The sequence below is a fragment of the Gopherus flavomarginatus genome, chromosome 19 (assembly GCF_025201925.1).
Source record: "Gopherus flavomarginatus isolate rGopFla2 chromosome 19, rGopFla2.mat.asm, whole genome shotgun sequence".
Classification (NCBI taxonomy): domain Eukaryota; kingdom Metazoa; phylum Chordata; order Testudines; family Testudinidae; genus Gopherus; species Gopherus flavomarginatus.
This window is the reverse complement of record NC_066635.1, coordinates 22,739,307-22,765,642: the sequence shown is the minus strand read 5'-3', so window position 1 is coordinate 22,765,642 and position 26,336 is coordinate 22,739,307. Positions and strand designations below refer to the sequence as shown.

The 26,336-nt window shown below is 40.3% G+C and overlaps 1 protein-coding gene across 6 annotated transcripts in view; it reads left to right on the top strand.

Moving 5' to 3' along the window:
* The window catches only part of GOSR1 (golgi SNAP receptor complex member 1), a 108,509-nt gene that overhangs the window by 19,521 nt on the left and 62,652 nt on the right, over positions 1 to 26,336 (top strand). For 5 of the 6 annotated variants that reach the window (XR_007770349.1, XM_050929019.1, XM_050929020.1 and 2 more), the window contains exon 7: positions 20,927 to 20,956. The exons of the other annotated variant lie outside the window; for it this stretch is intronic. Coding sequence is in view for 4 of the 5 variants with exons in the window: in XM_050929019.1 (XP_050784976.1) it covers positions 20,927 to 20,956 (30 nt within the window). In the remaining variant the exon portion in view is untranslated. The remainder of the gene's footprint in view (positions 1 to 20,926; positions 20,957 to 26,336) is intronic. 6 annotated transcript variants of the gene reach the window in all.

The window sequence follows — 26,336 nt, the reverse complement described above, 5'->3', positions numbered from 1 at the left end:
AAGTTTGTCCCGCTTTACCTGTTAGTGCATTTTTTGGCACGGTGAGCAAATAGATCATTATCTTTCTCGTAGTCCTGTTTTCTGTCTAAAAGCAGCAGCTTCGCTAATAATGAATGGACAATATTTAACGGGTTTCGAAACCTCCTTGAAAGTGCTGTCCTAAGAGGAGAGAGCCCTGTCCGCTCAGCATTTACTTTTGGAAAATGTAGCCCTGGGAAGTTCTACAGTCATTGACCAGGAGTTGTACCCTAAATGGGCAGAGAAGGAGCTAATGTGTTCCTTTAAACTGGCAGTGTAGAGTGTGTGTGAATGTTTTCTTCAGGTCACATACCTGCAGTTTATGTGGATTAAATGAATGCTGTTTGGGGTGTAAACCATTTTATCTATCGTTTCTCTGACTTCCAAAACTTCATATTGAGAGATCACACATTGCACTCTGTGAAGCACTCCCTAGATGTGTGTTAAACGTAATACATCTGTGCTTGCTGGGATCTATCTGTATTGTCATTTGGGGTCACTGCATCATTGATTTTTGGCTGTGCTGCTTTATTTTCTTTTGATTATCTGTCCTTCCCAAGGGGAGACATAAAGGGGTATGAGTATGCACTGGCTTAGATAAAAGTGCACGTCGTGATAGGGTTTTCTTTTTGAGGGTTTTATAAGGCTATATGTATTATTTAATTTTGATATTTCAGTTCTCCAAGGTCTCAGAATGAGCCACTGTTATCATCCAGCTTGCAAAATAATGTACACTAGAAATAAAAGAGGAGTTTGTGTAACTTAGCTGAGGGACACATTCTCTCAAGTGCCCAAAAATGTCTGTGGAGCTAGTGTGACTCTGGTCTAATTGTGTTCTGTGGTTGTGGAAGCAGAGAAGCCCCAGAACAATAAGAGGGAAAGCGGATAGAAGAGGAGCATGCTCAGTATTCAGAAGGGGAAAGAGTGGGGAATAAGATGTGAGTGAATGAAATACAGGGATCTACTCTCACTTCATAATGGTGTTATTAATAAATAATAAACAGTGCATAATAATACTTGAGTAATTCACAGGGGTGTTTAGGATAAATGAGTTAATGTTTGTACGATGTGTTAAACACAGCTAAAATACTAGGTTAGTGCTAAATATTGTTTTATTATTGCTTTCTCAGGTCCCCACAGAACTTGTTCCTGATGGCCTATTATTGATCAGTCTGAAATAGCCACATGCAGTAATGAACAATCTGCATGAAACTAAAGATTTTCAAACTTTTTTGTCATGTGGCCAGATCTTGGAGAGATTGTCTTGCAGACCCTTGCCCTCCTAGGCCTGATCCTAATGGCAATCACAAAACATATTTGTGGGAATTACAGCAGTAGTTTACGTGAAAAAGTCACATTAGAGAAGTACAGTATTTACGTAGCTTTAACTTTCTTCGATATAAATTTTTTCCTTTTAGGAAAAATGACCTGTTCATTTCATTTCCCCTCCTGGCCCTTTTTCTTTTTCATCTGTCCCCTGCTCTTTTGCATGCGTTTCTCTGCTGCTTGCTTCTCCTTTCTCTCGGTGTATGCTTAGCCTAAGGGCTGGTCTACACTGTGGCCGCAGTAAATCAATCTAAGTTATGCAACTTCAGTTACGTGAATAATGTAGCTCAAGTCGACGTAGTTAGATCCACTTACCACAGTGGCTACACGGTACTGTGTCAACAGGAGAGTGTCTTCTGTTGACTTCCCTTATGCTTCTTGGGGAGGTGGAGTACACAAATCAACGGGAGAGTGCTCTCCCATCGATCTAGCGTGTCTTCACCAGACCCGCTAAATCGATACTCGCTGCATTGATTGCAGCAGTACCAATCTATCGGTGAGTGTAGACATGCCGTTAGCGTGCAGCCCTGTTCCTTTCCATTCTCTTAGGTAGCAAGACTCCTAATCTGGCCCCTTATTCCCACTCAGGCTGTCCATAGAAGCAGATGGAAAGAAGGAGAAGCCATGAGCCAGCATCAGGTGATTGCAGGCTTTCTGGACCACAGTTTGAAGCTTGCTTAAGTAGAGTGGTATACATTTTTTTTAAAGCTGCTGCTGAGTAAAGTTCTTTACATTGTGATTTAATTTGAAGGCAATATAACCTCATTCAGTTACTGTAACAGTATGAGGCCCATTTATCTTTGTCATGCTGTTGTCCTAACTTTGATACAGTTTTTTTTAACCAAAGCAACTTCTTATATTGTCATTTTCTTTCCTTAGATAGTTATGAAGGAATCCGCAAAGACTGAAAGAAACCAGCTATAGTAAATGCAATTAATTTGGAATATTTTCCCATATAAGTTTCTGATGTGATGTAATTTTATTAGCCACAAACTTACTGTGTGCTTCTAATACAAGGCCATGCTACATTGTCTACTGAACTGGAAGGCAGACAGTGAGAAGGGATTCAGAAAACTAGGTTAAAATGTCTGTGTGCTGGGCATTAACTACAAGAGGCCGTATAGCATTGTTGGTATTTAACTGTACTTGGGGGAAAAAACTACCCATCAGTTTGTGTCTTCCTCTTCGCATGTGCAATTTGAATGACACATACAAATTGGCCGACTCGGATAAAGGATACTTATTCATCCTACGACTAACTGATGAGAGGAGCTAAAGCAATTACCTTTGCTTCTGTGTGTCATAAATGGCCTCTCAAAGCAGAATTTTGAACGTCCAAAAAGACTAGTTTTGGAGAGGACCTTGTGTAACATTCAATCATCTGCATTTATACACTTTCCTCCTCAAGCTATAGACAGCATATTTATGCTTAGTGAATTTAGACTCTTGAGTGAGAATTTCTTTAGACTCTTCATTTCAGGTGTTAGGCAGGAATCCAAATTGATTCTCGCTTTCCTGGTGTTCACAGATGGCATATAACACAAATGAAGATACTGTAGTTCTGAGGTTGCAAATCTTATGAATTTGGGCTAGCTTGCGTGAAGGAGGAGGTTGGAAGTGACGAGGTGTTCTAGGACACTTGTTAAAGCTTATGCTTTTTAAAACTTAGCAAGAATGCATACATAATTCTTCACCACCATCATTTTACTATTTATTAAGCGCTGCTGGTGTGCCCGGTGCAGTATAAAATACACATACATGGTCCCCTGCTCCATGAGCTTAGTCTGAAAGATAAGACTGGATGCAGAAGGGGATTTGGAATAGTAAGTTGATAAACTCATACATAAGTTTGTCTTTTGTTTGGGGGCCTTCAGGGGAGTGATTTAAATGAAGGGAGAGTGGGTGTCTGGCACACTGAGATTGGCATAGTTTGTCTAAAGGTACACGATAATTCAAAGTGTTTCCAGTTTCTGAATGTATTTATCCTTGCTGAGTTTATTTTCCTAGGGAATTTCAAACCAGACTATCCTCCAGATTTTCTTGATTACCCTCATCTGTCCCTGTGTCCTTCCTTTAGCTGGGATTATGTGTATTGACTCCATGGGCTTCTTTTAAGAACCTATAAATGGTGCTCCACTATCAGCTAAAGGGGCTGTGTCAGAATGACACGAGACACTTCTCCTCAAACGGTATGTCTACACTGCAATTAAAAACCCGCAGCTGGCCCATGCCAGCCGACTTGGGCTTTCAGGGCTCCAGGCTAAGGGGCTGTTGAATTGTGTTGTAGATATTCAGGCTTGGGCTGGAGCCTGAGCTCTAAGACCCTGCGATGTGAGAGGGTTCCAGAGCTTGGGAACGTCTACACCGCAATTAAACAACCATTAGCCCAAGCCCCATGAGCCTGTCTTAGGTGGTGTGGGCCAGCAGTGTGTGCCTGATAGCAGTGTAGACATACTCAAAGGGGCTGTCTCTCCAGCACTCGCAGGTGTATCTCATAATAGTTATCCACAAGGCTACCAAGCCAGCGCAAATATTACCTAATAGATGATAAAAGTCATGTTTTTTCAGAAAAAAGCTTCATAGCTCATATGAATGTAATTCTATAACTATATAAGCCAGTCTTTGAAATACTTTGAGATTTTGGGAAAGTTCAAAGCTTGCATGCAGTGGAGAGAGATACTCTCTTATTATTTATAAATAACTGAAATGAAAGCACATGGACATCAGCCAATCACTCCAGTATTTAAAAGTGTTTTCCCCTTAAAAAATGGAGTTTGAGGTTTATTAGAATAAAATTACCATCGGATTGCCTTTCATCCCTACATACTTAATATTGAAGTTTCTTCAAAAACATAAGGATCCAAAAAGCACCCTTTATAAAGAAAAAGGTTTATTATATAGAACATGCTATTTGTGCCAGACATTGACTTTGCATAGAGCTTAAATCAATGAGATTTAAGAGGTTAAAATGTGTTCTTTAATCATTGTAATTAATCACTATGGTTATCTGAAAGCATTAGCTTTCTAAAACCAAATTTGTGGTTTCTTTCTAGCTGTCTTGTTAGCTGTGTGGATTGGTGATACACTTATGCACATGATCCTGTCACCAGAGTTAAGGCTCTGTAAGAATGTTAATGTGTAAGGGCCATTTTGAAGACCTGTGACTTAACCATAATAATTTGAAACTTTTGATTTAAAAAGACAACAATATTTGGCTAGTTATTACTCTCTTTTCTGACTTAATCAATTGTGTTATTTCACATAAAAAACAGCCTAGGTATTTATCTTTGAAAAGTCGTAACTTGGCATCCTTAAGACTACTTCTAGAGAAAAAGTCAAATTAGGGAAGACGTGCATATATTTCAACATAGAATTAAAGAGAATACCAGCTTTGACTAATTAGTATTAGTTCGCTAGACTGATGATTAGGAGTAATTATGGTGAAACGTGTTCATCTCAAATATTTTCTGCAGTGATATTCTGCGTTATGGTCAACATCCAATCCTGCTTTGGGCTATCATGTCTAGATATATTATGGGTCTTGGACCTGTGTGGTGGTAGGTCCAGCTGAGCTGTAATACTCTATGAGAACAGGCAGAGTTAAAGACGGTGCATCACCCTGGGTTTTGAATTTGTATTTCTTTTTAGGAGCTGATTGTTACTAACATGACTGTGATGGTATGATCCAGCAAATCCCTTGACATTAGAGTTACCATTGTCCCTTGAATAAGTCACATAAGTTGGGAATTTTACAAATAAAAAATGAATCACATAAGAGCTGGCACATTTTAAAAAACCTGAAATCTTCGACTTGGCTTTTATGCTACAAGCTTCACCATGAAGTTTCTTCATTTATCTTTTTTTTTTTAAAGTTAAATCAAGTATTGGCGCTTGGCATTCTGAGATAATTTAGGTGAATTTTGTGGAACTTGTCTGTGTAGTGACATAGGTTATTCCTAATATAGGCTGCATATTAATTGTGCCAAGCAGTCATTCAGTGAGCTGTAACGGCTAGCCCAATACTGTAGTCAGACCCTTTCCTAGCCCCATGGAGACATATTAGCTAGCTCAAATATAGTGAATCAGTGGAGCGTTCTAGGTTTCAATTGTTTTGTCTGCTTTGTTCATCCATTTCCTATTCCCCCAGGAGGATCTCTTGCAATAGCAAGGTACAGGGAGAAATAAGAAGTCAAAATTGGCTGTGGGCCTCCCTTAAGTTCATATCTGTCAGAGCATACTATGTGCTATTAAAAACAGCAGCAACAACAGCCACCTAAAGAAAGCATAAGCTACTACCCAACCAACAGTTCATAGTACCAGTTACATTGGTTGCATTCTGAAAAGAAAGTTATTAAACATATTTTTTCTTGAATGTTTTCCTAATGGCTGGTTTGCTTTTCAAACACGAGCTCCAGCTACAAACTGTTCTAAATATTGTGATTGTTGTGCTAATTTGATACCCTGCTATGATCTAAAATGAAATACACAGACAAAGTTTGGCAGCTGATAACATTGACTGTAATGTAGGCTTAGCTGTGCAGACTTTTCCACAGAATGCATCTGGACCTGGAGCACACTGCTAATTCAGGTTTCGTCCTTCCCACTTCAGTGGTATCAATATACCATATTCCTGATTTGCGTTTATCCCTTGTTTTGTTCCGGTCATGGGCACATCCTCTGCCTTACGCCTACTCTTCATTCTTGACCTATGCACTACTCTTTATTGTAGTTCAAACACTCTTCTGAATGGAGACTATCATGTTGAATTAATGAATTTATGACATGGACAAATGATCATTAAAGTCTAGGTTAAGAACCCAAAAATAGTTTTTGCTTTAGATCTAGGTAGAATGGCCTTCCCAAATTTGGCTTTTTATATAGAAGTCATCTTAAGGATGCCAAGTTACAACTTTTCAAAAATAAATAACTTGGTTGTTTTTCATGTGAAATAACCAAATTGATTAAGGCATAAAAGAGAGTAATAACTAGCCAAATGTTGTGGTTCTTTTAAATCAAAAGGCTAAATGTTTAAAAAGACATTACATTTAGAAATAACTGCAGATATTAAAGAAACTAACCCTCCAGTGCACCTGTTGGAAGTAGGTAAATGTTCTGATACAGAAAAGGGAAATTCGGCACAAAGGGAGGAGTGAGTTGCCCAAGAACAGAGAGCGCAGAGCTGGGAATAAAGCCCAGCTCTGACTCCCAGTTCTGTGCTTTAACCTAGAAACAGTACTACGGGGGTGTGTGTGTGTGGGTGTGTATTTAACCATACATCAAGGAAAGTTAAAAAGCTGCATGTGTGTTTGTGCATCTGGTTGCCTGTTTCTGAAATAAACAAGAAAAAGATGCACTTTTGATTTGCTTCCAGCATTCTTTTGAACTCCGATTCTTAACTAGAACAGCTTTGTCCCCCAAGGTTTTTATTGAAATTAGGAGCCTAACAATTATTGCAAGTCTTTGACATGGGTGAGCTCTAATAAAGCAGAAGCACATCTTGAGCAGAGTCAGTAACTGCTTTGTTCTGCAGTATCACTTTTGCTTACAAGTTTTGAAAAAGCTGTTTTATTTTTTAAAGGAGCCTTCCCCACTGAGTTCAGTATTCAGAGTTTATGCTGAATAGATGCTTTATAAAATTTGCCTCCCCTGTTTGTAGTTTTACATCTTATTGGTGTCTTACTGTGAAGTACGCATCAGTCAGTCTGTAGCAATTTAAAAGCCTGTTTTGAGTAACATCAAGGCATTTACTTATCACCCCAGCACAGCATTTTAATGAAATGAATAACTGTCAGCTTTGTGTACTAAGGAGTGATTTGTCCAATGCTTGAAATATGTGGTGGTGCAGCTACCCAGTCTCATTTTCTTCATGAACGAGGCAACTCTTTACATTGATGTCTTCTATAATCACTTTGTATTTTGTAGGTATTTGCTATTTTAGGGAGCAGTCTCACCTCTCATCAAACAGGACAGTAGCAGTTGTAATAGTTGATATACTGTGTGTGTGCATAATGTACGTGAACACTATTAATTGACAGGAAAGAAGACCCTTGTGCATTTATATTTCTGTTGTGTGGGCTGAAAAACATTTTAGTGCAAAACAGTAAAGAGTTTACAATCCTCTTACCATGTATTCATATTTATTTAACTTCAGCTAGCATGAAATTAAGACAAAGTTTCAGGTATGGGGGTTAGTTGGTGCATCTGTGAGAATTAGCAGGATATTGCATTATTGTAGTTTTCATTACCATGGGGTTGCCCTGTTTTAAAACTCATCACAACTCTGGCTGATAAGTTATTGCAGAAGTGGGGTGGCTTTGAAAACTGGGTTTTGCAAGTATTTTATTATTTATTCATTGAGAAAGTGCTGGGAATGGGTTTAGAACAGTCTCTAGTAGAGTAATTCGGAATTCCCAGTATAAATTCCCAGCATCCGAAGAAGTGGGCTGTAGCCCACAAAAGCTTATGCTCAAATAAATGTGTTAGTCTCTAAGGTGCCACAAGTACTCCTGTTCTTTTGGTGGATACAAGCTAACACGGCTGCTACTCTGAAGCCAGTATAAATAATGTACATTGTTTAAAGAATGTTCTTGGATCTTTAAATATCTTGTATTTTTGTGATGCCTATTATACATCAGTGGTTGTGTGTTTAGCCCCAAAGGACTTAACAGATTTTCTATTAGAGGAAAGTCTCTTAGAGGAGGGTGAAACAAACTTTTGTCCAGCCCATCCAAAGGACTGCTGCTGAGATCATTGTCCTTTTCCTCCAGTCTATTGCTGGGGTTTGCAAAGGAGTCCAAGGAATCTAGGTGTGTAACTCCTACTGCAGTGCAATCAGATTTGGGCACCGAAGTCTCTTAAGGCATCTTTGGAAATGCCAGCCTCATTCATGCCTTTGGGATGGCATTATATACACTTATGGAGCTATATTGAAATAATGGTTTCTGAATCCATCCCCTGTTTTTCTGGAGATATAAATAATCAGAGCTGACTGGAAAACGGAAACCCTTTCTAGCAAGAAATTTCATATTTTATTAAAATGTTCATCCTGAATGAGGGTGAAAAGTGAACTGCAAAAATTTTCATGGGAAGGGATTTATAGGAAAACAGAACTGAGATTTTTCTGCTTCTCAACTGCCCACCTTGAAGACTTCTGTTAATTTCAGGGAAGTGAAATTGACAAGAGCCTTCCAGCTTGGCTGCTGCTGAGGCAGAGAGCCTGGGTGTTCAGAGTCTCTGGCAGTGAAGGTTGGGGAAGGCAGGGAAACTGAAAGCTAGGGAGGCAGTGTCAGGGCACTCAACTTTGTGGAGAAGAAACCTGAATAATTTTTATAGTCAAGGGCAAGATTTTGATGAGATGTCATTGCATTCTTCATGTTAGAAACTTCCTCATAGCAGTCTCATTCTGTTGTTGTGAACTCGATATCTTGATCTGCTTCACTGTAAACACTTCTGATGGGATATAGAAAATGTTGGGTTAGAAATATTAGTATATTCCTAAAATTGACATTCATAATTTAACTTTATTGTTACTTTATTGCTTACATGAAGCCAGCTGAAAATTAGCTGACTTCAAAACAGAATCTAAGAGGGCGAAGGATCCTGTTTCAGTGTCTTTCACTTTTTTGCCAGCAAAACTATTAGCTGAGTCTTTAGATTTTTAAGGCCAGAGGTGATGATGATCATCTAATCCAGTCTAGTCTAGTCTCAATCTTTTCTTTCTGAGCCCCACTCCATGATCTAAAAACTCCAGGGCTTGGGGTGGGGGTGGAGGAGGTTCCTAGCTTCAGATGCCAGAGTGAGGGGGCTTGGGGCTCCTGGCTGCAGACATGGGGGGTCGGGGGCTTTTACCCTGCAGAGCTGAGCCTCAGGGCTTCAGCAAGGTGGGGTTTGGGGCCTCAGCCGCAGAGCTGGCCGGGGGGGCCTGTAGGCTCCAGATTTCATCCTTTGGGCAGGGTTGGGGTTTGGGGCTTTAGCCCTGCGGGACTGGGTGAATGGGGCTTCAGCCAGGGGTGGGGGCTTCTGCCACACGAGGGCACCAGGACTCGAGACTCCAGGTTTCAGCCCCATGGAGAGCACCAGGACTTCTGCTGCGGGGCTCCATGGACCCATTAAACTGGCTCATGGCTCCCTGGCAGAGAACCATTGATCTAGTCCATCTTCCAGCATAACGTTGGCCACTGAATTTCATTGGCCATTGTAACAGACCTCTTGATGTCCCTGGGGTCTGCATTTTGGCGTGGTGTAGTGTAGTGGTTCTCCCCTTCTAAAGGTGATCTCCTTCAAATCCCCATTGTTAACCAGAACTAGTCTCCACCCCCCTCCCTATCCTCAGCCTCTTCAGCTTTGCTGTCAGGTTAAAGGGGAAGAATGCTCTCCTTTCACTGGTGAGACTTGTGTCTGTTGAGTATCATTTCCCCTTTGGAGGAAAGCCATCTGGTACCATCAGCAGATAAAAAGACAAGCCTGAGAGTGCAGGAAATATTACAAGAAATCAAGTTGGCAAAACACCATTGCAGATCATCATACATTACTGAATTGCATCTCAGATCTGGTCTACAGATGGTTTAAATGTAGAGTGCACTTTAAAGTTTAAAACTGACTTTCAGTGTGTTGTGTATTTAACCCTGCAATTATAGGAATCATTTTTTTGAAACATAATGAATGGTGTGACAGACCCACGCCAGTGGGGTACAGGAGTCTGGTAGAGGGCAGATATACTGGTCACTGGATGAGTAGTTTTCTGTTCCCTGAGTGACCAGAGCAGGGTTTGCACTAGAGTATTCAAGAACTTACTATAACCAATTAAGGCAGACAGGTTAATTAGAACACCTGCAGCCAATCAAGGCAGGCTAATCAGGGCACCTGGGTTTAAAAAGGAGCTCACTCCAGTCAGGCGAGGAGGAGCCAGAGGAGAGGAAGTGCGTGTGAGGAGCTGGGAGCAAGAGGCACAAGGAGCTGAGAGTGAGAGGGTGTGCTGCTGGAGGACTAAGGAGTACAAGCGTTATCAGGCACCAGGAGGAAGGTCCTGTGGTGAGGATAAAGAAGGTGTTTGGAGGAGGCCATGGGGAAGTTGCCCAGGGAGTTGTAGCTGTCATGCAGCTGTTACAAGAGGCACTATAGACAGCTGCAAATCCACAGGGCCCTGGGCTGGAACCCGGAGTAGAGGGCAGGCCTGGGTTCCCCCCAAACCTCCCAACTCCTGATCAGACACAGGACAAGTTGATCCAGACTGTGGGGAAGATCACTGAGGTGAGCAAATCTGCCAATAAGCGCAGGACCAACTAAGGTAGAGGAGGAACTTTGTCACAATGGGCAGATGGTTGCTGTATCAGTAATTTGGCCAAATCCCTAGCTGGAAGCCCCATGCTTTACTGCATCCATCTCTCTCTCTCTCCAAAAAAAAAAAAAAAAAAAAAAAAAAGACAGCAGATGAAGATTCACAGAATTGGAGAGGCAGAGCACATTAAGGCTTTCTATAGAGATTTTTTTAATAGAGTTGTGAACAGAATAGTATTAAAAGAAAAACCTCAGTGGTTCATCTTTCATTTTTTGTTGGTTTTGCTGGAAATGACTTGCATTAATACCCTGAGCAACATTTAGGGCTGTTGTTTGCAGGACAGTAATCCTTTTGAAGATATTAATCTTGCAGTCCTTCTCTTTGTCTCTCCCACCTATAAAATAGGTAACCATTATTATGCCCACTTGACAGGAGTGAACTGTCTTATGCAAACTTACACAGTACGTCAGTGGTTGAACTGGGAATGGGATGCAGAAGCCATGATGATCCATTGTCTGCAAGTGTACAATTAATAGACAGCGCTCTTCCCCATGATGCACTTGTGCAGTCCCCTTGTTCAGATGTATGCAAATTAGTGTGTAGTGTTGTATCTTGATAGACCCAATCTCTTTTGTCAGGTTAGTGTTCAGCTTTTGTGAAGCTGCTCCTTAAAACGTTTACATATGAATGAGTATTAATTGTTTCTTGGACAAAAATGTACGCAGTTTTTCCCTGGGTTACCACATGTAATGAAAGCAGCACTTGCAATGTTGGGGCTGCATATAGTATGTAAAATTTGAAGAAAGGCGATATAGTCCATTAGTGATTTACTGGAATTGTTCTGACAGTTGTGGTTAGTGATAATGACTTACAGTAATGGCTGTCCCTGTTTTAGTTCATTTACTATGTTTCCTGTGGGTAATATACAGCAATTATGGGAGGATTGGTCTCTCCAGGAACCTGCACTACCAAGAGCAGAGAGCCTCCAGAAACTTCATTATGGGGATCTTGGTGCCATCCAACCAATCACTTTTGGGCTCTTACTAGTGATAGGAAACAGCTGCTTCACTTAATTAAACTTCTGAGGTATAGATGATTTGGGATAGTCTCTGTTTTTATATTAGTCTTTTAACCATCCTCCTCAGATAAATTGTGTACTGGAAAGTGATAGGAAATAGATGTCTTCACGGTAACCTTATAGCCGGGGTAGTCAATTATTTTCTATCAAGGTCCACGTTTCTTGGTCAAGGTCCAGACTCCAGAGAAAATAATAATAAAATACAATAATGATGATAAGTAAATAAAAAGATTTTAGGGTCTGTTCAAAAGCATGTGGCGGTCCAGATTTGGCCCGTGTTCTACCTATTGACTACCCCTGCCTTATAGGATCCCTTCTTTAAAGGACAAAGAGTAGCCTTTGTTAAATCAGTAGGTTTCTCTTTGTGCTTTAGGCCCGGAATACAGCACTAACAGGTGGTGTATTCTGTTTTTAGGTATTGATACTGGCCTTGCTACTGTAGTATCTGAGCACTATACAAGTTCTCATTTATAACTTCAAGGTAGTTCTTTCTGAGGAGCCCCTTGAAGAGAGGAAGGAAAGATTTGGATGGCAATTTTGGTGGGTATGAGAGAGAATTGAGGCTGAATGGGAGAGATCACAAATAGTAAGCAAAGAATATGTATCCTGAGCAGCTGAATAATGCTGATTTTCCCCGCACACTAGTCTAATTAGAAAACATTTCATAGATGATGCCAACATCTGCTGTCTGTGAATGTACCACATAGTGTGGCTCCTGTTCAGTCTCCAGTATTTTAATAAATAATTCCGCCAAAGCATTTGTGGCAAGTTGTCTAGGAAATGTTGTTGGAATTTAAAATGCGAGGCTTTTTCCCCTTGCTGCTGTTATAAGCATTTCCAGGCATAGTACTCGGTGACTGCTTGCCCTGTGTTCTCACTTACTTACATATTTCTGTGATGCATAAACTGCATGTGGACTATCTGGAAAGACATTAAACTCCCAGTGACATTGTATGCCGACTGGCCAGCATGAGGGATTCTACTTCAATGCCTTTCACTCCAGATTTAATAGATTGCTTATGCTGCTAGGAGTTGCATTAGAAGATAAGTTCTTCAGTGCCAGTATTGCTCTGTCGTCTCCCTACCAATTTAGTGTCTGTCCTCAATCTTCATGAAACTCTCTGGCTACGAAATGTTAAATTCCACACTACAGTGATCTGCAGAACAAGCCCTCTTGGAGGTTTAGCATCTATAAATGGGGTGTTCAATCAAGATTTCTGCATATCTGTGTAATATCTTATTTTAATGTCCCATGTGCCTGCAGGATATTTGTACAGGTCGTTATGCTTGAGGATTGCAGACATGCTACACTTTTTCATGATGCATCTGAGAAAGTAAAGTCTGAAAACTCTTACTCTGAGTCTTTTTATCTTCAAGAATTTTTAATTAACACATGAAGCAAAACCTGCAAGCTTGCAGTTTGCTTAGAGATTTGTGCCTCTATCCATCTGCTCTCAAAATCGTTTCTGTATAAGGAGCCATTTGTCCCTGAAAACACTCATTTCATCTCAAGTCAGTATCTTTTTGACTGATTATCTCTCTTCAGATTTTGTCATGTATATTGATGGAGACCTGAGATTTATACTTTTGATAGATAGTCAAATCTATCCCCCTGCTCCTCCCTGTTTGTCAAATGCTTTTCACATACCTGAAGCTGCTGCTTCCACCAGGACTTTGCTAGAGGCTCAGCAAGGACTTTCCTGTTATTTGCACGAGGCTCTTTTTATGGTGTTTACTTTTATGGACAGTAGCATTACAGTGATGGACATTTTAATTTCATTTTTAGTTTCCTTTTTGGTGGACAAAACATTTTGTTCACTACCACAGAATAAAATGTATTCTAGTTTCCATTCCATACTTAATCTTAAAAAGTTGAATGATCTGATTTTTTTCTTTTTGCCCAAAACGAGAGATGTTAGATCTTTGCTTTTGATCATCCAGAGCTTTCTACTTTAGAGCCGCCACTTATTTTTTTCAAAACGATTACATAGCTGGCTGTGCAAGTCAAGTACACTTTCTCCTGGTTGGCATGTTTGTAATATTAAATGCATTTTGTAATATTACATTCCTTGAAGTGTCTAGTTGCCTAGCCTGGTGATCCAGGGCTGTGAATATAGAAATGATCTAACGCAAGCAGTTTGGTGGAATCCAGGTTGGCAATTAATCAGACTTGCCCTACTGAAAGATATGCACCCCACACCAGCCAGTAAGGTTAACAAGGGCATAAGAGGCCGCGTAGGTCACCTGACATCACCTGAAAGGGAGGCCAGGATTAATTGAGAGTGAAGTCCAGCCAGGGAAGTGCTAGGCCAGCACGATAAAGTCAAGAGGCGGAAAGCAGAAGGTGGCTGGAATCTGCAGTCACTTCCTGGAAGGAGGGAGGTCATCAGGAACTAGGAGAAAGCCTCAAAGGGAGAGTATGCAGTGGGATCCTGTCCTGGGGTAAGGGGTCTGACACAAAGCTAGGAGGGGTTAAGTAGCCGTGGAAGTAGAATAAGCTCCAGTGGTGAACCCAGAAGCAGGAAAAAGAATCGGGAGGCTTGGTAGGAAGGAGCCCAGGGAAACCGCAACAGGGGAGGAGGACCGAGGACCTAGATTGCTGGTAGAGGGTCTCTGGGCTGGAACCTAGTGTAGTGGAAGGCCTGGGTTCCCCTGCCAGTCACTGAGCTGGTGGCGCACAGACCGAAGTGAGGCTGACTAGTCTGGAAATCCATTTGGACAGTGGTCCTGTTGAACTGTGTAACTTCAGAAAGGGTGGAACAAACAGTGACCTGGCAGGAGAGCCAAATTACTGGAAGCAAGACTATTGCAAAGCAGCCAATGAGTAGCAAGGGGCACCTGTTGCAGTGAGAACTGCATTCCCAGACCTGGATGCAAGGAGGCACACGTGCAGTGTGTAGTGACCCCGTTACAGCTTTACAAATGAAATGGGCTCCAGCTACAAAAAGAGAGGAAAAGAAAGAGCCAGCTAATGCTCTTAGCCAGTCTACTGTATGTTTTTCTCATTTATATCAAAATGATTCTTACTATTATGAAATAGGGTCCTGAAGTTTATGCTTGAAGCATCTAAGTGTATCTCAGAGGTTAAAGTACCTTCCTTAGCCTTCTTTCATAAAAGGACTTTGAGGTGTGTACAAATTAACTGTCTTGCTTACTCTGTCAAGTAAACCCACTGGGTACAATCCTGGCCCCAGTGATGTCAGTGGCAAAATTCTCATTGGCTTGAATAGGACAAAGATTTCTCCCATTTTTTTAGTCATGAAGTGACAGTCTGCATCAGTGATTGACTTTGCTGCTATTTAGTTGGCAAACCTGACTTGGGAGACAAGATATTTGGTGGTTAAAAATTTTATATTGTGAGCAGGGTTCTCCCCTCCCCCATCCCCCAAGCCCTCTTTTGTTTCACTTGATCTATAGCTGTCTTTATGTGGATTACAAATGGGAAGATCTTTCCTATTGTTACAGTACTAGCACAATGGCCTGATTATTTCATATGCATTATTGCTACAGTTGGATTCATGCCATGTGCTATAGTATTTGATTGTTTCAGGATCTTTTCATCATTCCTTTCATAGGTATTTTTAAATGACGTTGTCAAAGCTCCATCTGTGTGGACAGGTGAAAATTCCTGGTATATTGGAACAGATGGCGAATCAGAGTAATATTGCCCTGAACAATCATTGCTTGCTTAGATGTTCACAAAGTAATGTCCACCGGATTTGCAGTTTTCATTTGGAAGACAGAACAGCAAAGTCATGATATTTTATAAGGAGCACATCTGTCTCTGCTTTGAGCTTGTCAGTTAAGCAGAGAAATTAACTACCTCCTACCTCAGTTAGCTACTAATGGCTAAGGTTCATATTCATTGTTTTAACTATTTTCTTTATCTTGACTTTGCATACTTTTCATATTCTCTACCACTTATTAAGGTATGTATAGTATGTCTGGTTTGTTTTTCTCCTGCTGCATAAGTTTAAATGTCCTTCCATCTTTAGATCAAATTTGAACAAAATTAAATTAATAGTAAAGCACACTGCATGCTTCCTAAAATATTGATCAGACGTTTTCTGTTCCTTTAACATTTGTACAAAGAAACCTCCTTAGCATATGGGATTCTTATTTCCTCACAAACAAATAATGTCTGAATAGAACTAGACAAGCTATCTGTAGATATTTAAACTTCCTTAGATATCTGTGAATGTTTAAAATATTTCAATTAAACATTTCAATTGAAATAACTCACGATTTTGAGTCAAAGCTGGCAAAGTGCAAAATTTTGTTCTGCCATGCTTTACTTGTGTACTTTGAATTACTGAAGTCACCTGAAGTCAAACGCTGAAGAATTTTTCCACAAGTCAACAGATACCTTAGATTCTCTTCATGCTACAAGTGCAAGTGTTAGGTCACCATACTAAATTCTCTGTTTTCACATTTTAATTTCTGAGCAGGATAAAGAGTAGGTACTTATATAAAAATAGTAAACTTGTGATTTAAAATCACTGTAAATCAAGTTTCCTTGTTTTAACATCCTTGCGGTAGAAATTAACACAAAATATTCTACTGAGTTGCAGCAAATGTTCAGGAAGAGTTGACAGTGCTGTGGGTTGAAGCATTAGCCATTCTCTCCTCTTGGGTGGAATTCTAGGAAATGTATGCACACAGTAATACCAGCTTGTGAAAGTAACTGGTGTTAAATGTAGAAGTGTGGTCTAGTAGTTACAGCTTCAGGACTTCGGATTCTTTTCCTGACTGCCATGTATGTACTTTATGACTTTGAGTGAATCGCATAACCTCCCCATTTCTTGATATATCCAGGTGTAAAATGGATGGAATAAAGCTTACCTATCTCTTGGATGGGTGGGTGTGGAGTTCAATGCATTTTAAAAGCCTTGGATGAGAGAGACCATGTGAATACAGATCGGGGTTTGTCATTAGGACAGACTTTCTATGATTCAACATATGCTCAAGTTTGACTCTCGAAAAGTTTAATACTTCTTTTAAAATTTAAGATTTCTAATACATTGATCTGGTCTATAAACTACTGCTATCTCTTTAAAGAGTCATGGGCAAAATATCAGAAAAAATGTCTGTAAGACGCAAAGCAGCTGAGTAACAGTGACTGTAAACTGCATAACTACACATCCTAGTTCACTTTCTGCTGAGGTTTGTACACATGCTGCAGGTTAGTGACTGGAGTATGCTTTAGAAAATACTGTCAATCTGTTCGATTGTCTCTCACTGTGAAGCTGAAGGAAGGAGTGGCCTTGGAAAATTGAGAAGAAGGATATATTGAGGTAGTTGTGTGCAGTAGATTTGCATGAATTCCCAGCTTCAAGGAAATTTACATGACAAGAATAGAGGGGTCTGAACCATCTAGTATAAGAACACTTAGACTTGTCTGTTCTGTCCTACACAAGTCAGCCTTACTTGCCTGTGCCTTGTTCATTCTGAAGAGACTGTCATATGCAGCTGGTACCTTTGGAACAAATGAAAATGATTGCCATTTCTAAACATCAAGAATTCCTGCATTTTTGTTACTTCGGTTCAGACGGCTGTAACATTTTTTGTGGTGGAGTTTTTTCTTCTAATCAATCTGAATGGTGTAGGTGATGAAAGATGTATGGCTGTGTTAGCTCAGATATCCACCTCTGCCAGTCTTCTCCACATTTGGGAGCTGTTTGTGTGGATAGTTTACGGTGTGCTTTGGGCTATAAGGTGCAGTAGAAATAAGATAACTCATTGCCTATTGCTTGACTCATTGTGTTTGTGACCAAAGTGGCTTCAGAGCAGATGCACTGTGTTTATGACAGCATGAGATTCATCCAGCTGGAAGAAGTTAATTAGAAAAGAGATTCTGTTTATACACATTTTGGTAATGGGATGGAATGGGAATAGAAATAAAGACACACATGACTTCATTTTGAATAGTTCCATATTTCTATGGTAAACTGTTACTGCTACGGAAATACCTTTTTTCACGCCAAAGCAGTCTGTCAAAACTCCGATGCATTGAACCGAACTGGGATATGATCTGTCAGCATTTTGAATCTGGCTGTAGGTTTAACCATATTTTATTAAAAATAAATATTGCGGCTGATGAGTATATCGGCTCTATATGATGAAACTGGTTGTTAATCTGCTGCACAGCTTGTAGGACTGAAGCTTTTAAATGTGGTGCTTTGGTATTTAATCTTCTGATTAAATAATAAAGCTGACTAAATAGTGCTTGCTTTTTAAGGTAGAGAGCAGTTAGTGGCTCCAAGTGAAGTGGCAAGCCATCACTTCGTGCCCTGAAAACCTTTGCTTTTAGGAAGACTGCAGGGGGGCGGGGGGTGTCAGTCACTTAGTCGACGTCCATATGAACAATTTCCGCTATTCTGGTTTTTCCTCTCCACTGAAATGAAAATGTTCTAGACTCACCATTTAGGTTCACAAAGAGCTGATGAGTTCTGTAAGGTATTTCCAACGTGTATTGCTAGACTTCAGTCTGAGGCTGACAGTGACATCTTCCCCCTGTAAATTATAATAGATTTAAATAGGGCTGTTAACGTTCCTTTGGTTTAAAGGCACCATGTGGCTACTCATGGCCCATCCCAGACTTTGTGGGAGTCTCAGTTTTACCAGATACACCACCAAAGAGCACTTCACAGGTGGCTTTTAAGTTATTTGAATGATCAGACCCTAGTCATTTGTGGCATAGTGAACAGCAGAAGAGGAGGGCTGCAAAAATATATTTTACACTTGCAAAAACTTTTGGGTTTTGTGCTTGGGTATTTTTTTTGGAGGCGGGGGAGGGGAGATTGCCATTCCAAGATTTTTAATGTATGCAGCAGTAGTCATTCTTGAGACAAAAATACCTGCAGACTAAAATTGGCATTTCCATTGGGTATAACAGCATTGCCTGGTGCTTTAATTGTAGACAGTAGCAGACTTTGAGATGCCTGCTGGGTCCAAATAACAGTGACTGGAATTCTTCCCCTAACCAAACACCCAAACAAATGGTCAAGTCATACCACTGATGCAACTATTTGGCTCCAAAGAATATTCATAAATGCACACTATGTCCAATTACCAGTTTGTACTCTGCAAGTCACAAACTCTGCAATGTCTTTTTCATTGTTAATATACAGAAACTCAGAAATGTACACAGTTGTGCTTTCCATCTGTTATTTAATCTATTTCCTGGAGATCAGCATCATTTGGGGTCACCCACACGATCTACCTGTTGGAGTTAGAGGAGGTATCAGTGTTCTAAAGGAACACTGTCAAATTGGTTATGTACCACTGAGAATTTTTTCTTTCCTTCCTATCTCCTCCAGTGATCAGTGGATGCCCTGAAACTTGATATTTGGCTACTTTGACATATCTCCATAACTACAGTATTTGGCTCTCTGCACTCCTTGGATAGTAAATTCCCCAGACTGACTACTGAGCGTGCAAAGAAGCAGGTTTTTTAGATTGTTCTAATTTACTTGCCACTGATTTGAGTGACTGTTTTAGGAGCCGAGGGGACCAATCTACTTTTACTACATCTTTTACAATCTTGAGTACCTCAGTTGAGTCCTCTATTTCTTTCCATGCTGAATATTTTTGTCTGGCTGTAGTCACTCTCCATGCTTTCATAATATTAACCCAAGCCATGGACTACACTGAAAATAGCAACTTGTTTGTTTTCACTCTCCTTAACACAGACAAATTGGGACATCTTGTGTTAGCATCTGCTCCTGGGAGAGTCAATATATATAGATAAATACTGCACAAGTTGCTACTTTGGTGTGATCACACTAGTGTGTTGGGGCGTATGTGGGAGGGAGTTCTGGTAAAGTTTCAAATTGGTCAGATTGTTGCAAAGTGGAGGCAGAACTCATCTCTGCTTTCAGATAGCTCATGGAAACTTGTTTTCTTTAACTAATTGAAGGAAAAACTGAGTCCTGGAAGTGAGTGGGAGCAAAAAGAATGTAAGGTGAGGATAACCATACCTCTTATACCCCTTTTACTGTGGCAGCAATACATTCGACTTTACTGTGGAGGACTGTATGTTGTTTTTAATAAAAACTTCAGATTGATTTCTATGCCAGGTGAAAATAGCAAACACTTCCCTTTCTTGGCATCTCTTCTAGGGTTCATGTAGTTCTGTGCAATAAATATTACGTGAGATGAAGGCAAGTAAATCGTTAAACAGTGATGTATGGAACACAGAGAAAGAAGAAATGCACTTAAGTCCTGCAGCACATATCTGCATATATTGTGGTGACTTGGGGAGAGGGGTGGAATTTTTTTGTTTGTGCTAATTCATGCTCATCAGGGACATTTTTTTTCTGTTTTTTACTCCTAATCTGATTCTGAGTGTTTGTTGATTTAACTGTGTATTTTAAAAAATGTATAGACCAGACTAGATATTCTTAAATTTAGAAATATGGGAGCATCACCTAATGACAGATACTGAAATATTGTGATGATACATTGCACTGCTACATTAAAAGTTTTTACCTGCTTTATTACGAGACGCTTCTATTTTCAGTGTTTTGTAACTTGCTATAAAATATGTCTTTGAAATGAAACTGGGTATTTACAATAACCTGAGTAATAGAAAAAACAAATTTGTTTGAATATTCTAGGCATTTTGCTTGTTCTCCATGAACATTGTGGGCTTCTTATTCCTAGGGATGTAGCAATGAAACTTCCTGAATAGCAGTGGTCAGCAAGGTGGCACGTGCGTGGCTCTCAAGTTCTACGTTCCATAGTTTGAGGATATAAATATTCTAGCCATTCTTGGTTCCGTATGCCAGTCTCAGAAGTAGTGACCCGTTTTTCCATCATGAAGTGCACATGCTGTTCAGCGAATAGTTCCAAACCAGTGTGTGTAGATTTAGTCAAAGGGAATTCAGTTTCAGCTTTTATGTTTTGACCATGTTGACAACTGTTATTATATTGGGTCCATTTGGGCCTTGCCCAAGATTTGAGATAGCAGAGAGGATGAGGTTGTGCTCGAACCAAACATATATACTTCATATGTTTCTGCAAAGGCTTTCTACTGTATTTTCTGCTAAGACTTTCATTATACGGGCCAAGTCTTCATTTGAGTGGCCCTCCAAATAATTCACCTCCAGGGCTAACTGGTAAAGGGCTGTACTCTGCAAAACATTGCTTGCAGTGATCTAAAATATTTAGTGCTTGTTACTTTTTTTGACCATACTTTTTGTTTTGTTTTTGTTTTTTACTTCCAGCTCGGATCGGCTGATAGAAGAAACAATAAGGTAGGAATAGATTTACTAATTTTTGTATTACCTTTTATAGAATAGTATTTTCTCTGGATGCTGTTCAAAGTAATCAGTCATTTTATGTATACAACATCCATACTGAACTGAATTCATATAAGTGTATTGCAAATAAAATTAGGTCTGTTTGATTCCATCCACTCATTCTAGAGCAATACAGTGCTGTCATTTGAAATGTTTTGCCCATTTTAATTTAGCAATTTAGAATTGTATGCAAAGATTTTGTATAGACAGTAATTTTTAAAATTTAGTGTAGTAGTGTTCAGGCAGGCTAAAGAATTGAGAGCTATTTGAATAGTCTGAAGCACCTCTCGCCCATGAAGGAACTAGTGCTACATGGCTTCTGTAACCCTTAACCACATTCACAACCTTAGCATTGCAGTTCATAGCAGAGAGGAGGTTTTTACAAGCAAACACCTGGGTGAATATTACTGTTGTGTGGTTGGTCATTTTTTTTTATTTATTTTTATTTGTGTGGTTGAAATCCTACCAGTTTGCATTGGACTGGAAATTTCAATGTTAGATTTCTGAAGCATCATATTCCAGCATTATAAATGACTTTTCTCTTACATGCCCTTTCCAATCTGCCATCTAGCACTGGATTTTGCAGACAAATAATTAAGAGTTCTTGAAATACGTCCTAAGTTTGAGATTCTCTCTCATAAAAATGATTTGAAGGGAAGATTTTATTTCAGAAAACGCATGTAATGTGATAAGTGGTCAACACTGCTACAAAGAGGTGCAGCAAGATGTGAAATGTGTCCATTAAGGGCTGGCTAGCAGGCTGAAATGCAGTTAGCTCAGCACTATTAGTGTAATGGGGAAATGGGTTGAAACACAGTAATGTACTGTGAGGTGCATCAAGCTAAGAGAAACCATTAGAGTGGCCAGCACTGTGATATGTAGAAAGATGGATATTTGTTTACATGAGCACCACGCGCTTGAGTCAACACCCTCAATGTCTGAAGACACCTTCAAAAACTGGGATTTCCTAATTAAACCCTCATTTCATTGCCTTGCTCAGAACAACTTCTGCTAAGAAGCATTTGTACGCTGACACTCTCCCCACCCTGTGAAAACTAAGCATCAGCTCCACATTTCTTATTGTCTCCTCACTGCTACCTGCTAGCTAGAGGGCTAAAAGGCCTGAGATTCTTGAAGTCTGATCTTCTGCAAAGTGACCTGATGTTTTATCACTTGAGGCCCCCACCTACTCTCTGGATTGTGTTTCAGCACCTGTGGGGAGATTTACTTGTGATGCAATGTTGTGTACAGTCTATTGACTGAATGGTTGGGTTCTGAACTCTTTGCTTTTACTGTGGGTATGGCTACACTTGCAGCCCGCGGCAGCGCTTTGAAGTGCGAGTGTGGTCACAGTGCCAGCGCTGGGAGAGAGCTCTCCCAGTGCTGCAGGTACTCCACCTCCCCGTGGGGATTAGCTTACAGCGCTGGGGCACTGTTTACACTGGCGCTTTTCAGCGCTGTAACTTGCAGCGCTCAGAGGTGTGTTTTTTCACATCCCTGAGTGAGAAAGTTGCAGCGCTGTAAAGCGCCAGTGTAGCCAAGGCAGTGGGAGTATTTGTTGCATTAACAGATGAACTTTGCCTCTGGAAATGTGAGTTCCTTAGCTCCTCATTGCACAGTTCATTAGTTCCAAAGAGGGGGCTGGCTCCCCATCCCATCAGGTGCCAAGGAGCTTCTCTGTTATATCTTATGTAAATCTGGTTTGTTTGATAGCCACAAGCAGCAGCTACCAGGATATGTAATTTAATTTGAATTACTTCGTTTCAGGTATTGTACCACAATTCAGGCTCTGCTTAAAGTCAGAATGGATTTTCTGTTTTGCCCTTTTCCTTCTCCAGTAATTGCAAACATTCGGGTATGATGTTAATTGGTGGTAACACCCGCTTCATCTTCAGGGAATTTACTAGTTAGAAAATCATCCAGCTCTTTAATTAGAGCATTGTCCATTGCTGCCCAATTAAAACAGATGGACTTGTGTAGAAGAGACTGTTTGAATGCTGATTCCTTGGGTGACTGTGATGTAATTAGCTTATCTAGCTACTAATGCTTGTCTTTCTTCAAGAGTTGCATCTGTTGTAGTTCATTGTTTAGATGTAACTCAGAAAGCTGCAAAATCATTATTAATCATTTTTGAAAAGGTTTGTTACCAAGCAGCCAACATAGAAACATTGGAAAGTGCCTTTTGTGATTGTGATGTTTCAAGAAGTATCTATGGTAAATGAAAAATACTGTCACTAGTAAGCCATTGTTTCCTATTTTGAGAAAATGACAAAGTTTGAAAGTGAAGAAGAAAATCTGAGGTCACTAATTACACGTTTAAATACAGACAGACATTTATGTCTAAATCTGCCCAAGGCAAGTGAACACAGCCTCCCAAAGAACTGCTGTGCCAGGCATCACATTCCACACATCTCTGGGAAGAAATATGCTGCTTTAGAAAACCTTGTGTCACGCAAGAGCTTTTAACAATTTTTGTAAAAATGGATGGAGAGTTTCTGAAATGCCCAGACTGCCCTGGGGAAGCTATACCTCCATTAGCCACAGTCCAGCACAAGCACCAGCACAGCAGAGACCATGACCTCCATTCCTGTGGAGGGACCATAGAGAGGAGTTCATTCTCTAGGCTTACTGACTCCTTAACTTCTCTGCTGAGACTGCCAACCAGGGGGTCAGTTAGAGCTAGCTGTGTTGGTGGGTTTGGTAATGTGACCATCTGCACACTGGTAACAGGCCTGGGGTCATCAACAAAGGCCCCCCACAATCACAAAAGGCACTTTCCAATGTTTCTATGTTGGCTGCTTGGTCTTGCTACTTTGGAGCTTTGTTTTAGTGTCACATCAATATAGATTTGTCTGCCGCCTCAACTGACAGAGCAAGAAATAGGTGTTTTGGTACACCGCTATCTCAATAGAACGCTGTCCTCGGGAGCCAAAAAATCTTACTGCATTATAGATGAAACCATGTTATATTGAACTTGCTTTGATCCACCGGAGCGCAAAGCCCCGCCCCGCCAGAGCACTGCTTTACCGCGTTATATCCAAATTTGTGTTATATCAGGTTGCGTTATGTTGAGGTAGAGGTGTATGTTTCACATAGCAATGAAACTCCTACATATATGGCTGGCAAAAAAAACACAGCTTAACATTCAGTAAAAACAGTTGCTCCTCATAGGCCCTGCATTAAATTGTAGCTCTCCATGTGAGTTTTTGACTCCATTTGGATGCATTAATTGGTGGAAACAAATGTTTATTTCTGTAGCACCTTTCATTCCAAAAGAACCCAAAGCGACATACAAATTCTATATGGGGATCATGAGCACCCCCTCTGAGAAGAAATGTCAATTATTCTGTGCAGAACGTCGCTACACAACAGTTAAGGAAGTGAAGTGGGAAACATTACGATCCAGGGCGGAAGATAGTTACCTAAACAGGAATCTGGAATACCCCTTTGTCATCGTGCCTCAGTGGGTTACAGTTGAGGATACCAGGTTCAGGACAAACTGCTGAGAAATAGAGCAGACTCTCCCCACCCTATTTATAAGAGAAAAGAGGAGAGAGTTAAAATGGTCAAAGGAATCAAATACATATGCTCATTGCAAAGTTCTTGTATTAGGTTTGTAGCAGCGGTGGAATAAACTGCTAGCTTATAATGTCTCCGGTAACATCCAAAAGATTGGAAGGTCCTCAGTCCATTGACTGTAATGACTGTAATGCTCCTCTTAGTGTAAGTCTGTAGTCCAGAGATCAGAGCAAGAAAGAGGCAAAATGGAGATGCTTCCAGTGCCTATACTTTCTCCCATGTGGAGGGAAAACTCTGTTTTAGTTTGTGAAAAGTCCAGTTACAAGATGGAGTGCAGAGTCACATAAACTAGTCACGTGACCTTGCATGCTTCAGTGACTCAGGAGCAGCTATTACCCATATTCTATCTGAAGCATCCTTAGGAAGGTCCATCGAGCAGGGATAAGCTTCTTCCATTGTCTGTTGTATGAGCTGAATGTTCTTTAATGGGCCATCAACTTGAATAGTCCATTCACAATGTGCTGGCCTGACTGGATGTAAGCTTAACTACCTTGTGGGTGTTACCACAGGAGCAGACACTGTTTGAAATATTGGTACACAGTCAATATTCATAACTTAAGAGGATACATGCATACAAATTGGACAGTCATATTCAGCAAATCATAACTTTCCATTGATCCCTTATGTGACATACTTTGTTCAAGACTTGTTGCAATTGTATGATGATATACATGGTCATATTTTAATAACAACGTCACACCCTCCACTTATGAAAAGTTGTAAGGGTTCTTAATGACGGTGGAGAGGACCTTGGTTTAGGGTCGTGGCCAAAAACACAGTGCCCCTTAATGCCCTTAGGAAAACACTGTTTCGCTCTGGTTGTATACGTTTTCAAACCTGACAAGCGTCTGAAGGTATGTTCCCAGCCACTTCCTTCCCTCCTGAAGTGGGGACTTTTCACTGTTACTCCCAGGGAGGAGGGGGCAAAGGGTAGGGGCCTTGTGCTTTTGTCTGTGTGTAAGCATGCATGTACTGGCTCTTAGGCTGCTGATTACAGTGCATCCCTTCAGTACTGGGACTGCCAAACTAAGATTCCATCTGTTCTGAAACAGTCTTTAAGATTGATTCTGCCAAACCCTTTCCTGGTAACAGCTTTGCTGGGCATGTAGCAAGAAGAAAATGTCTGAGTGCTTGTAAGAATCTAGGTTTGAAAACCGTTTTCCATCTCGGAACCCTTTACAATACCAATATGTATGTGAGAGTCCATTTTTGTTGATGTAGAGTAACATTTATGGGCTTCTCAGAAGTGAATCTTAAATGTATTTAACATTAGCACTTGGCTTGGAGCCCTGCACTTGACACATCAGATTATGATGCCATCATGGATTATTCATATTTAGACACTAAAGCATGCAAACAAAACCAAGTAGAGTTAAAGAAGCAGAAACTAACTTTCAAAACCATAAAATTCATCTACCACTATGCAGTTAAATATATTCTATTTCAAGAGAGAAGGCTGAATGGCAGGGCTTCCAGCAGAGACCAGGAATATTGGATCTTGTTTCTCCCAGAACTCAGATAACTAGCATATTCTAAAAGAAACTTACTAGCTGTTTTCTCCTTATGTTCCTGTGACTGATGATGGACAACCAAGTAACTCCTGTGCGACTTAAAGTATATATTCAATACATTTTTAATGTTCCTGCAATAAAATTCAGTTTCTCTAAAAAGAAAAAAAAGTTCAGATCTGGAAGCTTGTTTTGTCTGTAGAAATTTCCATACCAGATCAGACCAAACATCCATGTTGTGTAGTATT